Source organism: Oreochromis niloticus, linkage group LG8, assembly GCF_001858045.2.
Source record: "Oreochromis niloticus isolate F11D_XX linkage group LG8, O_niloticus_UMD_NMBU, whole genome shotgun sequence".
Lineage (NCBI taxonomy): Eukaryota > Metazoa > Chordata > Actinopteri > Cichliformes > Cichlidae > Oreochromis > Oreochromis niloticus.
This window is the reverse complement of record NC_031973.2, coordinates 17497391-17512961: the sequence shown is the minus strand read 5'-3', so window position 1 is coordinate 17512961 and position 15571 is coordinate 17497391. Positions and strand designations below refer to the sequence as shown.

Genomic DNA, 15571 nt, shown 5'->3' with positions numbered 1-15571 from the left:
GCTTTTTATGGATGATCTGATACATCAGGTTTCTTCAGCCAGAGCCCTCCAGGGTGGCTTTCAGCTGAGTGTGGAGCAAAGTGAGATTTAACAGCTCCAAAGTACGGGGCTATAGTTCTCAGTCAGAAACAAGTGAAGTGCCAACTCCGGGTCAGAAAGGAGTTGCTGCACCTGCTGCAGTTCTTTAAGAATCTTGTATTCTTTGCGAGAAATTGACAGACTGAATTTTACAACATTTGCAGTAATGTGGATACCATACCATCTATCATACCATGTATAGCATCATACCATGCTATACCATTGCTTCTGGGATGCTCAGACGTGTTGGTGAGAAAGCCTGCTGGGCCTGAACACCTCTCTCTGCAACTGGATCCTGGACTTTCTGATGGCGAGACCACAGACAGTCTGGATATGACATTCAGCCCCTCACTGCCAGACAGCGAAATAGTTTTTTCCCCCAAGCCGTTAGACTCCTGAACACTCAGTGACTGGAATGACACACATACACATACACACACACACACGCACGTACCTTCATACACGTCACTTCCAAGCACTTATCTGCACAATCTCATACACACAGGAACACGTTCATACACCATGTTACTTTTTGCACAGTGCACATTTCTGTTGCATTGTTGAGTCTGCACTGTCTTGTGTCTGCATCGTTCTGTTCTGTCTGGTGTTGCACTGTCATTGTTTTGTATTTTTGCAATTTTGCACATTGCACTTCATGTAGTCCCGTGTTGATTGTCTGTTTATATCATATATAGCACCATGGTCCTGGAGGAATGTTTGTCTCATTTTACTGTGTGCTTTACCATTGCACATGGTTAGAATGACAATAAAGTCATTTGACTTGACTGGACTGGACCAGTTTGTTATGATGTAGAGAGAGCTGACCAAAAGAGCATCTGCATTTTTAACATCAGCTAGGGCCACGAGCAGTGGGTAGTGGCTGAAAGTTTGAGATCACAGATATATACAGAGGAAAAGAGCTTCCTCTATAGGGTGTCTAGACTCTCCCTTAGAGATATGGTCTCCATATTGACAGGAGGGCTGAGACATCTGGATGCCTCCTTGGCAAAGTGTTCTGGGCATCTCCTATCAGGAGGATGCCTCAGGATCATGTCCTGTGTCTGACTAATGCTTTAACTAAGCTAGTGTTGTATCGATGATTTAGATCCATGTTGAGAAACTCCTGTTCCATTACATCCCAAATGTGTTAGATTCATGAGACATTTGGTGACTGTGGAAGTCGTTTGACTACAGTGAACTCGTTTTCATGTTCCAGGAGCCATTTTGAAATCATTTGGACTTGACATGGTGCGTCATCCTGCTGGAAGCAGCCATCAGAAGACAGGTACATTTTCATGATAAAAGAATGGACTCAGGTGGACTGTAGCATTAAGCAGTTGAAGTAACAAAGTACAAATCCTTCATTACTGTACTCAAGCAGAATTTTCAGGTATCTGTAGTTTCAGTTACTTTTACTCCCCGGATTTTAACACAAATGTAGTTAATACTTCTTACTTTTTCAAGCTTGTTGCGTTTGGTTTACGATTCTTATGTGCAGTTATTGTTGCTCAAAGCTGATTTGAAAATCATTTCAGTTTCAAAAATCAAACTGATTTTTAGGGAAGAAGCACTGATGATGAATACACTAATGATGTATTCATCATTAATTATTATCACACACAAAGAGATAAAAGAAGCCAAAAAACATTTATGCATTATTTACAACAGTATTAACACTGCTCTACAGGGTAAAAGTGTCAGGAAGTTGTGGTTGTGGTACTTTTATATCTAGCTGGTATATCTAGGGCTTAGCTTTTGTTTAAGTGGCAGGTAATTTTAGATGTAACTTTGAAAACAGCCCAATAAACATCAGTAATCACACAAACTTTCTGTTTGCCGCAGTCACACTCCTCAGTTGGCTAAAGCTGCAGCTGCTGCGTTTAACTGGAAGTGAAAAAAATGTGAGATAACTTCAGTCAGAGATGGAGAAAGATGTAAGAAAGGAGAGGAAGAAGAGGTGTCAGCAGCAGACCATATGATTTGGGCGGGCAGCCAACTTTGATAATTCAATTCTGCTCAGTTTGGCTTTCCATGAAAAAAAAAATGTATGAGCGCAAGCGCTCATATATGCTATACATAATTACAACCATACTGTTCACACACACCTGCTGACTTTAACTCATTTTCCTGTGTAGGTGTGGAGGCAAACTAACTGCAGTGTATATCGGACCACCAAACAGTTCACAGGAGGGAAGTGAAGTCATTTCCAAGTTATTATGATGAAAAAAGTGTGATTCTTCAATACTTTGAACACATTGTCATCTAGATTTTTAAAACTGCAAAAGATGAGTACACAATTGAATGATAAAAACACAATTCATCCACAAGGTGACCTCTGGTAAGAACAACCACAGTAAAATTGTGTGGCTTTCTCTTTGCTCTGATTACATGCATTTCTAACCCTGGTTCACAAGTGACACTGCTGCATGAAACTTATTCACACCCTACCAGATGACACACATCAGATTTGGCTACAGCAGTAACATCTGCAATGTGGGCAACAGCAAATAGATAAATTTTTTAATTGTCATTGTTTTTCTCTGCCTGTGTACACATTAGAATTTATGATAAAAAAGTCTGTAGTGCCTTAATATTATTTTATTATAATATTAATCAAGGGGTTCAGTTAGCTTTGCACAAAAATTGGTAAATGTCCAAGCAACATCCATACAGTTAATTTTTAATTTATACTTCGAGTAAATTTCAGAGCTACTTGCTTTTTTACCTTTGATTCAATAAAAAAAAAAAAAACTTTTACAGGACTGTTTTTAAACACAACTATCTGTTGTTTTGCTCAAGTGATGTGTGTAGTTTGTCATTTCTATGAGGCATCAGTGTGCATATCAATGCTCAGCAACACCAACAAGCCTAAAAGACCACAGAGTACAACAATTTTATTGTACATGTTAGTGACAATAAAGAGCTAGTCTATTCTGCTCTAAGTGGAGGATTGCACAATCTTTCCTTTATTAAGAAAAACATCTTGAGCAGCAGTTTATTTCTGAATGCTGCCTGGCTGGTGGATAACTAACCAGCCAGCTCTAGTTCTTTTGAAGCCTTGTTACATCTCTGCATGCTTATTAGTTCAAACTGCTTTTCAGGAAGTCACTTCTTTTGCAAGTGTGCACCACTGATAAAAATGAACTTGTCAGCCCAGCCTAACACCCAATAATCTGACCACATCCAAAGTGTGAATTTCACATCAGTTTTTTGTAAGTCTTTATGAGTGTGTGCGTGTGTGAGTGTGTGTGTGTGTGTGTGTGTTAAATGGGATATCTAAGAGATGGACATTTAAGAAAATGCAGTTCTTTATAGTTTTATCAAGTTTTTGTTTTTTTGTTTTTTTTAAAAAAAAAGGTCCAATATAAATTATTCTGTTGAACACTGTTAAACATGATGATTGATGATGAGGATGATGACATATTTGTAAGTTTCTGTCATAATATTCAGGGGGAAAAGGACACAAATATAGACTGCAGAGATAATCTACTAAGAAGAATGCACAGGAACACAGTATGACCCAATAAAAAAACATGAGCAACCTGAGGCTTTGAGTACACACAGGAGGTGAGGAGGAACAGTGGAAACAAGACAATGGCCGTTTCTCAATTCTCAAGTACGCGAGCACGGACTCGTGATTTGTACAGTCGGAACACCAGCGTACGTGATGATGTCACAGGTCCGGAGTTTTTACTGCCATCCCCTCTTAATGTAACTGTGAGTAACATGTTATGAAGCTTAACTTTAATCACAGCCAAACCGGTTTACTCAGGAACAAATAAAACACTGAAATAAACCAAACATTAACATTTAGAAGTGATCTAAGTGACTTATATATCATTTTTAACCGCACTAGTGAAACCTCTAATAATAAAAATAGTGTACATGTACATACGTGTACATACCTTAATAAAAACAAGCAGGTGAGATGTTAGAACGCTTTTATTTCTATTCTAGTGGACACTCAATACTATAGACAGCTGCTGGGGTTTCTTTAACCTGAGTAGTGAGAAGTCCACACCGATGCATGCTCGATAAAACGGGCGGATCGAGAACACATCCGGGACTTTTTCGCGTTCTCGGCTTGATGCGTACTTTGAATTGGAACAGTACTTGGTCTCCGACTGATGACGTATCACGAGTACACGAGAACGCAAGTACGCACAAGTACGCATATTGATAAACGCCCAAATAACTGTGAGAAAGTAAAACTCAACCAAGTGTAACAAAACATCCTGTTTTATTTCACAAAATAAAACAGGAAGGAACAGAAAAACACTGAACATGGAAACAAAGACTGAATAAATAAACCAAAATGCAAGATACACTCAAGAACTAAACTCAGTTAACAACCTACAAAAAGCCTGACAGGAATTTACATACTGAATCATTAAACCAGAAAAAAATGACTGCACTTAGAAGTAATGCACCGCTACAACAAAACCCACAAAACTCAACAAGCCACCAGAGCTTCATTGTGTTTTCATATGCCAAAAGTAGACAGTTAACATGTCCCTGGAATTATAAACACATTTGTGATTCACGAACAACCTCAATTTCATTTAAGTTCCTTTATGTTACAACAGCTAAAAGGTTCCCTTGCTGTTGCAATGCTTGGCCATGGTTCACATGCACCACAACTCAGGACCTAGCTTATTAGCCAACCTTAGCCAATCTTAACTCAGATTGAAAAACTTCTTCAGAAAATGTCCTCAGATTAAATCCAATTCCCTTTGGTGGACTTTGACTCCAAAGTCCTTTTTGTTTCTCTTAAGCCAATAAGACGTCGACTTGCTGGCATGTTTTGGATCATTGTCCTGTTGCAGAACCCAAATATGGAACGCCAGGACTGCCATAATGAATTAATTAAATACACCATTAAATAATTAATTAAATGTGGCAATAATTAATTAAAATGTGAAATGAATAAATAATTAGTTAAATGTGTCAAAAATATTTATTTAATTAATTATTTCCCATTTTAATTAATTATTTCCAATTTTAATTAATTATTGCCAAATGTAATTAATTATTTAATGGTGTATTTAATTAATTTCATTATGGCAGTCCTGGCGTTCCATACCCAAATGGGCTTCAGCTTGAGGTCCAAAACAGATAACCAGACATTCTTACTCAAGAAATTTAGTTCATTTACCACAGCAAGTCTTTCAGGTCAGTTTAACACACAGGGCAATATAGGTTTGGATTTTTTCCCTTTAATAATAAACACCTTCATTTATAAACTGCAATTTGTGTTTACACATGTTATCTTTGTCTAATATTTCAATTTGTTTGATGATCTGAAACATTTAAGTGTGGCAAACATACAAAAACAGGAAATCAGGAAGGGGGTGAACACTTTTTCACACAACTGTATATATGCAGACTATTTCACCTTATGCAGGCATGTTGTGAGTAAAACCAGAAAAGCAAACTCTCCACCAAGGATACACTTCTCTCTCTGTCTAAAAATGAAAGGTGAAAAAGAACTTGAATGAAAATCAGTGTTTTCAGCACCTTGTTGAATCTGTGACATGAAGAAATAAGGCAGTTTTAAAAGCCTGCACGCTGGACTTCTCTGAAATGAATCAAGTGTAACATTTATCCAATAAAGCAAATTTTTCTTTTCAGGAGTAAGAGTCTCCTGATCTCCGGCTGAGCCCTCCTTGGGTGGTCTGTGCCCCATTGGCCACCTCAAATTGTAGGGTGGGTCAACCCATATTGAGATGCCCAATCTACGCCTTGGGGCTCATGTCATGGGTGCCTGCAGGCCCATTGGGTGGGATGGGGCTTCCAGGTGAGGGAGCAACCGTTGCTGGGTGCAACTTGTCTCAGACCCAGATCATTTTGTCTTGTCCCTTTACTGTGTGTCTCTGTTGTAATTGAGTGGGTTCCTGGTGTTGTGACAGTGTGCAGATGAACACTACTACTGAATAGGAGTGCCTAAAGAGCCAGTTGTTTGCTTGTTCTCTGCTTCAGGGAGCAGTCCTCTACTTTCCAGTCTTACATGTACCAGCCCTCCCTCCCCCCACCTCCCTCATACGACACATCACTTGCACACAATCGAAGGAAATTAATATGGTAAACTATGAAAATCTACCAATAATTTTACTGTTATTGAATGGAATAATTATGAAACAAACACCTCAGTTTCTGACGTTTAATTGTTTCTGTTTCTTTATTTAGTTGAGAACTGATAAAACACATTATTATGCTGTCAGATATGAGAACACAGATCTTCCTTCTCCAACTTACTGTAAGCCAAAGCTTCATATTAAACATTTCCTGTCTGCATATCTTTTCAGTGTGTTAAATTTTGCAGAATTTAAATCACTGTCTCTTTAAATTGTCATTTAAAATAATTTTGCTGTGTCATCCTAGGCCAGGTTTCAATCATCTGATCAGTTGTTCTGGATATGAGTCAGCCTGTATGCCTTCACCAGAATGGATAACTTTAGCTGCTTTTTATTTAACTTTGATCAGAAATTCCTGCTTCAGTAGTTCTTAAAAAGATGGCAGTTCATAACAGCTGACTAGATAGCTCAAAAACAAAGAAAGTGAGCTCTATTTTCTCATGAATCAATACCTCATTTAATCATTTATTCTCTCTTATCCACCACAGTTTAATTCCTGATAGTTCCCAAAATTCAGCACTAGTGAGATATTTTTTAATTATTTACTTCCCCATTCCTGAACTGGGGTAAAAATGTGGAGAAGCACATGTGGAAGAATATACACTGCTTGTCCTTGTGGCATGTGCTTGATAACTTGCCATCTTAAAAAAAACGTAAGCATATAAAAATGTCAAAAATGACAACCTAATATGCATATATAATCCTGACCTTGTCAGTAGTTGTGATGCATCATTAGAATCTGACATCACACACAGCCTTATCAGAACTCATAAGTAAGCAAGAGAAATTCCAAGGAAACCACATTTCAGTTGGTACGCAGCTATCAAACCTTCGGCATCGACTAAGAATTTGCAAACATTTGGGTCCATTACAGATTTATTGGATTAAAATGTCTCAGAAAAAAACACTGTCCAAGTCAAAGAGATCACCCCAGCACAATGTGCTCTTTATAGATAATTGGGAAACTTTCTGACAGAAACCTGGTCTTGTTAGAAGAGAAGGCATCCATCCCACGTTGGATGCGGCAGCTCTTTTTTATCAAATTTCTCGAAAATTTATTAAACCCCCCAAAAACCTGACTATTCAGAGTTAGGACCAGGAAGCAGAGTTGCAGTCTTACACGCTTCTCTGCAGCTTCTCTCCTCCTCTTATCACAGCTTTATTCTCCACGAGACTCCAGTGAAGCCCTGCCAAAACAGTTATTTACAATGTAGGTTATTATGGTTAACTAAAATAAAAAACTATATTAAAAGATGACACTGAAAATTTACTGTGTTTGTAATATAATTTTTTTGAACTCCCTAAAGCTTGACCCGGACAAATACTCTCCACATTATAATAATCAAAATCACAAAAACGAACACTGAAAGAAATCAAAACTAAACCAAAACTACACTTAAATGAGCCAGAACACACTGCACTACATACAACTAAACTGGATACACACAAAAACTCAAAATGAGATAGACCTGAAAAACCTATCTCATAATGGTTGTCTATATTAAGAACAGCCCTCCTCAGTTAGTTTATGTTTGACCACGGAGTCAGTCAGCTTTGACCTGAATGAATACCAAACTACTTTACTTATCGTCCAACCGGGAATGTTAACAGAAGTTAAACAAGAACCAGCTAGAAAATATTAACTAAATAAACAGCAAGCTCAGTTGTTCTAAAATGTCGTGAAAAAGTCAAAAAGCATATCTGGACATGCAGACAGAAGATATTATTCGTTTTATTCAATAATAAAAGTAACAGGTGCAACATGAACTCTTGGATGAATGTGTAGTTTTGTTTATTGTGCATGCCATCTTTGTCAGCATTTCTTACCTTTGTGCACTTTTTGTTTGTTTTTGAGAGGCAATGATAGTGGATAACATATTAGTGATGAGTTGTACTCTAAAGATATTAATATTAATCTGTATTTATTTCTATGAATGACATATGTCAACATGTTTAATTAGAGAGTTAACTTAAAGTACTAATTTTCCAATTCTCTAAAGCTTTACTGCAGTGATGACATGTCTTCCAAAAGATATTCCCTCATCTAACACATCTGTCTAAAATTTCTTATAGATATTCAGTTGAATTGCTTAACCTGCAACCTACAGACAGGCCTCCATACAGAACCCAGGGGTATGTTTTTGCCAGTATTTTACTGACATTGTTAATCAGTTTACTCAGGATAAAAGTTTCAAGTTGTATCAAATAAATGTCTAGATTTTTGTTTTCTAAAATATGCAATAATGATAATAGTATTTAGTTTCTTTAAATGACATTAAATACATAATTAATAATTCTGTGAAGAACTAAGTTTTGCTATTCAGGTTCTTAATCAAGCTTTTTTAATGCTAAAATATAATATAGTTGTTATTTATGAATTCTAAATTTTAAGTAAACTGTACAGTCATTTAATTGTATTCCTCAACAGAAATGTTTGTTTTATTATTCCTGTCTACAGAGCTCTGCAGACAGCTTTGGTTTCATGGTTTTGTAATTTGTTCTTCACCTGCATGTGGCTTGGTTATCTTACAAAATAAATTAAGGTGACTATATCTGCATACATCTTTGATTTCAGGTAGTTTTTGTATATCAGTGACTTAACTTAAGGTGATTTTTTAAATAGTCTGAAGACTTTACAAACATTTAAAGATTTCATGTTTCTGTTTTTTACCCATGAAGTATGGAATGATTCATGACGAGGCAAAAAAAAAAAAAAAAAAAAAATGACAATAAACCATTTTAGTTTTAGGATGTAAAAGGAATGAGTCATAATGGTTTCTGAATACAATGTGAATAGTTGTCACATCATGGCAACATGATACTAGCTAGTCATTAAGACACTTGACAGCACCAGTAAATATTTTGTAATTAAAATATAATTTTATGTCTACATAGTAAACCATGCTGCTGAAACACACAACTGACACATCAATGACAACTGGCACGTGTACAGAATTTCATCCCAATCTTAAAAGTGAGAAGTCCACGGATAGGTTTTTCACTGACTTTGAAATTAATAATAATGTAGCAAGAATTACTGAACTGTGAAAAGGGCAGAAGTCTGTCATGGAAAATGACATAAGAAAATCACTGTGGTCTTTAAGCTCTGGACATTAAAAAACATGACTGGAGTTCTGTAGCCTTTGTCCCAGAAATTAAAGGAAGAAGGAAATGTTTCAGCATTCTGGCTGTGGGGTGTGCACATGGGAGGGGCAATAATAAGTGACACACTGTTTATATATTTGCCACTCACTGATAGCTGGGTATAAAAGGTGTAAAAAGAGGGACACACGAGAACTGTGCAGTTACACAATGGTGTTAAGGAAGTGGATTCATTTGATGGCTTTGGTGAGCCTCCTGTCTGCAGGTAAGTCAGACCAACATTTGCATGTAACATAACTGTATGCAAATATAAATTCAGGATCTGAAAATTGCCTCCTCTCTTGAACATCACTGATCCTGTTGTGTTTCTTTCCAGAATCAAATGCTCAGCTTGATGGTAGGTAAAAATAAGAGTTTCTCTGAGTAAAAAAAAAAACATTTGTAAAAGTTATAAAGTGCTTCATTTTATTATTTATATTTTTGACATTACAATTCATTTCATCAGCGATCCAACTAAAAACAGGGGGAAAAAATGGTTTTTTTTTACATGTTCCAACAATGATTTACGTTGCTTCTGAAGTTTGATCCTGCTGATCTTTGTTTCAGTATGTGGCACTACTCCACACAGCAGCAGGATAGTAGGAGGTGAAGATGCTCCACCTGGACACTGGCCGTGGCAGGTCAGCGTGCAGCTATTTGGTGGACATTTTTGTGGCGGTTCCCTCATCAACAAAGAGTGGGTGATGTCTGCTGCTCACTGCTTTTTTAGGTGAGTAACAAAAAACATCTGTTTAATCTTTATACCTAAACTGATCCAGCTTGAACAGGGTAGGGGTGTGCAGATCGATCCAAATATCAATAGTATTGATATCAGCTCTGATATTGATATCAAATCGATACTAGCGCGATGCGATCGATAGTTTGTGTTTGTGGGCACGAGTTCAAGTGCATGTGGGGTAGGGGAATCAGTGAATAGCAAAGGTGGAGGTTCAGAGATTTTTATGTCCGTGGGGGGGCTCAGAGGGAAGAGGTGAATAAAGGTCTGGAGTTTGTGTGTGTGGGTCGAGGGACAGTGCAGGGAGAGAGTTCATTCATCCATCCTGTCAGCCTGATGTCTTTCAGTCTGCTGGTTCCAGGGCAGAGGCTCTTCAGTCTCCTTCCCAATAGCAGAAAACTGGAAAAGCTGTTGGACAGATGAGTGGAGTTATCTGTAATGCAGCGGAGTGTTTAGGTGATGCGAGTGCAATAGATGTCCTGGAGGGAGGGAAACGAATCACCCACAATCCTCTCTTATAATCTCACTACTCAATATAGCTTTTTCTGGCAGGACCCAATCAGGAGCCATACCACACAGTGATGCAACTGATGAAGATACTCTTAACAGTGCCTTTGTTGAAGGCGCTCATAATGGGGGTTGAGGCTCTTGCTCTCCTCAGTATGTGGGGAGGTAGAGTCATTGTTAGGCTTTACTGACCAGTGATGCTGTGTTCTTTGAGCAGGAGAGATCTTCTGAGATGTGCACACCAAGGAACTTGAACCTAAGAAAGCTGCCTATATAGGTTAAAAGTACTGACATCAGTACTGGTATCGGCAATACTGGCCCTGTATTTACTTGGTATCAGATTGATACCAAATCTGCAGTATCGCAGAGCACTGGGCTTTGACTAAAATTTGTCAAGGAAGGCAAATATCAGATTGGGAATACTGAAACTGCCAGCATTCATGAAACATTTCATCAACATAAATGTTAAAATACTGGCTCATGCATAAATACAAATGTTTACAGTTGAATGTTTTTTTTCATCAAAACTTCTATATTTTCTTTTTCTTTTTTTAACTTTAGTTCAAGTCCTTCCAGATGGAAGGTTTTTCTTGGTCTTCAGAGTCTGCAGGGTGCAAATCCAAACAAAGTGTCCAGAAATGTTGCCAAAATCATTTTGCACCCAAACTACGACAGTGTGACCAACAACAACGACATCGCTCTGCTCAGACTCTCCTCACCAGTCAGATTCACTGACTACATCAGACCTGTGTGCCTGGCAGCGAGTGGCAGTGTGTTCAATGATGGCACTGATAGCTGGGTGACTGGCTGGGGTGCAGTCAAAGAGGGAGGTAAGCCTGTTGTTGGTGTTTCAGTGTTCATGTGTTCTGTAGTTCATTGGTTTATGTGTAAACAGCTCCTCATCTTTCTTCCCATCAGTGGCCTTACCCTTCCCTCAAACGCTGCAAGAAGTGGAGGTGCCAGTTGTGGGAAACAGACAGTGTAACTGCCTGAATGGAGTGGGCAGAGTCACAGACAACATGATCTGTGCTGGTGTTCTGGCAGGAGGCAAAGACTCATGCCAGGTAGGCTTCCTCATCTCATTTGGTTACATAATCAGGTGTTTCAAAGATCCTCAGATGTGTCCTCTTCATCTCTACAGGGAGACTCCGGAGGTCCAATGGTGAGTAAACAGGGCTCTGTTTGGGTCCAGTCTGGAATTGTAAGTTTTGGTTTTGGTTGTGGTCAGCCCAATCTGGCAGGAGTCTACTCCAGAGTGTCCCGTTACCAGTCCTGGATCAAGTCCCACATTCACTCTAATAGGCCAGGATTTGTGCAGTTCATCTCCAGCGGGCTGGATCCTGACAGCAGCTACACCTGTCCTGGTCCTCTAACAAGACCCTCAAGTGAGTCTCAGGTTCCAGTTTTTCAGTACCAATAAATGAATATGGATAAGTATATAATGTTTTAAAATTTTCTGTATCTGTAATTCAATTCAGTGTTATTATACAGCACCAAATCACAACAACAGGTGCTTCAAGGTGCTCTATATTTTAAGGTGAATACCTTACATTAATAGAAAATAGTGAAAACCCCAACAATCATATGACCCCCTATGAGCAAGCCCTGTGGCCAGTGGGAAGGAAAAACTTCCTTTTAACAGGAGGAAACCTCCAGCAGAAACAAACTCAGGGAGGAACACGACCGGTTGGGTGAGGGGAGGAGGGTCATCTCATCCAGCCCTAAGTGTTTGCTTTATCAAAAGAAAAGTTTTAAGCCTAATCTTAAAAGTAGAGATAGTGTCTCTCTCCCAAATCCAAATTGGAAGCTTGTTCCACAAAAGAGGGGCCTCACAGCTGAGAGCTCTGCCTGTCATTCTACTTTAAAATACGCTAGGAACGACAAGTAAGCCTTCACGAAGCGCTCTAATACTGTGATACAGTACTATAAGGTCATTAAGACAAGATGGGGCCTGATTATTCAACACCTTGTAAGTGAGGAGCAGGATTTTGAATTCAATTCTGGATTTAACAGGGAGCCAATGAAGGGAAGCAAATATAGGAGAAATATGCTCTCTCTCTCTCCTATCCCTGTCAGTACTCTTGTTGCAGCATTTTGGATTAACTGAAGGCTTTTCAGAGATTTTTGGGACATCCTGATAATAATGAATTACAGTAGTCCAGCCTAGAACCACCTAAACCATTTGCTTTTTTCATGTTTTGTTTCTTCTTTCAGTGTCAGTTTGTGGCAACACCCTCGTGAACAGTCACACTGGAGGAGACAAGAGCACTGTACCTGAAGGAATTTGGCCCTGGATGGTAAGTCTTCACCAAAATGGAGTGCACAAATGTGGAGGAAGCTTAATATCTGACAATGTTATACTCACAACTGCGCAATGCTTCTCTACGTAAGTACGCAAACAGCATTTATAATTTTTACCTTTAAAATACGAGCTGTTTGCGATTTGTCTTTTAATGGTGTCTTCAATCCTCCTGACAGCACCAGTCCAAATGCCAGTGAATGGAATGTGTTTCTTGGTCTTAGACTCGTAAATGGTTCTGAAGAGTTTGAGACATCTTTGGGTGTTTTGAACATTACAGTGAGCAAAATGACTGGCTCCAATATTGCACTATTGCTGCTGTTTGAATCAGTCAGTTTCAACAATTATATCCAGCCTGTGTGTTCGGACATTAGTGATTCAAGATCTTTCCCCATTGGTAGTCAGTGTTTGGTGACAGGCTGGGAAAACAGGAACAACAGCAGAGGTAAGGGTTTGCTGTTTTAAAAAAATTGCAGTGTCTGAATATCTTTGGTTGCATTTGCAAATATGACTCTTACAGGTGCTGTTAAAGCTGGCATAGTTCGTCAAAACATGAAAACTCAAGTTGCAAGTTGTGGCAATCTTTCTGATTCAGATCAAATTTGTACTCACATCATGGACCTTCAAGAGGTAAAAAAAATATTTGTCATTTTATCCTAAATGTGCTTGGACTGATGCTTTCAGGCTGGGTGTTTGTTGATCACTGATTATGAATCCTGTTTTATATCCACAGGGAGATCAGGGCAGCCCATTGCTGTGCAAGTCAGAGTCATCATGGTTCCAGGTTGCTGTAGTAACCGTCTATGAAAGTAGACTGAGCCATGGAGATGTTGACGTCTTTACCAAAATCTCAAGATTTGGGTCATTCTTAAAGGAGATTATTGATGAAACACCATCTCCTGCAGCACTTTTAACAGGAAGTTCACCTGATTTCTCAGTTTCCTTATTGATGTTTTTTTGCTGTCCTCATTATCTCCTTGTTCCTGTTGTCATGATTTGCTCTTGTGGGTGGTTGATGTAGTTCATTATTACAAATTACCAACAGATGCCAAAAGTCTTTATTAACACCCATTCATATTTACTTAATGTAGTTATGATGCTCAGGTCAATATGAAGAAAATTATTCATGTGAATATTTCTAATGAAGTTTAAAATCTTTTTTTTTTTACATTTTGGAATGTGATGGTATGTTTCTCTAAACTAATTATACAGGAATATGTCTTCTCTGTGCATTCTGAAGCTGTTGTCTACTTAAAAATTGTATAAATCGTGTAAGAGCAAAATTGAAATGTAATTCTAATTACATACTTATTATAATAAACATTGATAATGTTTAAAATAATGGATAAAATAATGTTATTGTTTTGTTGTTCTTTTTTAAAAAATAATTCAGGGCTAAATATTGCATATTTTGTTTATTTGTGAGCAAAGCCATTCACATTATCAGTGACAGTTTTAACAAATTACAGCTATTTTTTTCCACAAGTTAAATGCTTTTAAGGATATATACTGAATTTCATAGATTTACATTCATACATACAATGTTTGTAGAAACATAAACACAGAAAATGCTTATTGTAGATGAGCAGCCATGAGCACACTCTTTAAACTTCCTACCAGTATACATCACAGGTCATCATGTCATTGCTCGATCTCCTCAGACAGTTACATTTAGCCTCATCTATTTTATTTGAGGATCCAAACTATAATAATAGTACATTAGAAATAAACTACTGATAACTTCAGAAGAAAAAGAAAAAACTGAATTCCTGATGACTTTTATTGTGACGCCTTAAACAAACCTGCTTGTGATATTTTCTCTTCTGGTTCCTGTGTGATCTAAGCAGTTGATTAACAATTGTATTTTCCTGCTCAGACAGGCCCCAAAAAAGACCCTGTGATAGACGAACGCTTCTGTTATGGTCACTGTCCTCTCGGGGCTCTCCCCATGTGAGAGAGCTCTTTCTCCTCCTGTGTAGTGGACTGTAGCTGTGTAAACTTGTGAAGACTGGTCTGACTTTGTTTTTCTGTGAGTAAAGGTGTGTCTTTACAATGGAAGTTGTAGTGGTCCACAGTGAAAGCAGGTACATGGTGACATCTGGTGGCCAAAAATATGAAGTGCAGCTTGAATCCACAAATAAAATGAACTGCTTCATTATGATTGCCCACTCTGCAGAGTAGAGTTCACAATTCTGTGGGCCACCGTTGTGTTGCTTTGAACATGTATTTTTGGGGGGTGAAAAAATTTTCATGTGTATTTGTTTAAAAATAAATTTGATCAATAAACTTTCCTTATTTAAACATGCCATGGTGTGGTCTTTCTTTGCTTGTGATTACTTGATGTTGGCAAATACAATAGATGAAAAATACATATAATATACATATAAGACAGCTAAGACCTGGCTCTCTGTAATAACTGGGAAACTGGGAATCATTTAAAATGGTTCATTTGTGAGTCTCTCACTCAAAATGAGTTTGCAATAATACGATAATGTGGAAAAATGTAGTGTTTTCTTGATAAGCACAGTAGTTTTGGTGTGTGTTGATGTCTTTGTAAAAAGGTTTCTTGCATGACTAATTGGGATTTAACTTTACAAACTGACAGTTAGTTAACACAGTGTACCACTGAAACACAGCAGATATTATTGCTGAAAATGGGCCTCTGCAGATATTCCA

At 38.0% G+C, this 15571-nt stretch overlaps 1 protein-coding gene across 2 annotated transcripts; it reads left to right on the top strand.

Annotated features, from left to right (window-relative positions):
• The first annotated feature begins 9433 nt into the window (after positions 1-9433).
• Positions 9434-14249, top strand: LOC100706977 (serine protease 27). 2 transcript variants are annotated; one of them, XM_005448338.4, is made up of 10 exons: positions 9436-9579; positions 9691-9711; positions 9921-10083; positions 11158-11426; positions 11515-11660; positions 11738-11981; positions 12811-12982; positions 13075-13340; positions 13416-13525; positions 13629-14249. In XM_005448338.4, exons 1-10 carry the CDS (start codon positions 9525-9527, stop codon positions 13914-13916), a joined length of 1734 nt encoding a protein of 577 aa, XP_005448395.2. In that variant the 5' UTR covers positions 9436-9524; the 3' UTR covers positions 13917-14249. The 2 variants fall into 2 exon arrangements, with proteins under 2 accessions (XP_013127978.2, XP_005448395.2); XM_013272524.3 differs by lacking the exons at positions 13416-13525; positions 13629-14249 and having other exon boundaries at positions 9434-9579; positions 12811-12893; positions 13075-13238.
• The last annotated feature ends 1322 nt before the right edge of the window (positions 14250-15571 follow it).

Coding starts and splice junctions, on each gene's coding strand:
- LOC100706977 (XM_005448338.4), top strand. CDS start 9,525: ATGGTGTTAAGGAAGTGGATTCATTTGATGGCTTTGGTGAGCCTCCTG. Junction 11,427..11,514: donor GGGTGCAGTCAAAGAGGGAG/GTAAGCCTGTTG, acceptor TCTTCCCATCAG/TGGCCTTACCCTTCCCTCAA. Junction 13,341..13,415: donor AAACAGGAACAACAGCAGAG/GTAAGGGTTTGC, acceptor TGACTCTTACAG/GTGCTGTTAAAGCTGGCATA.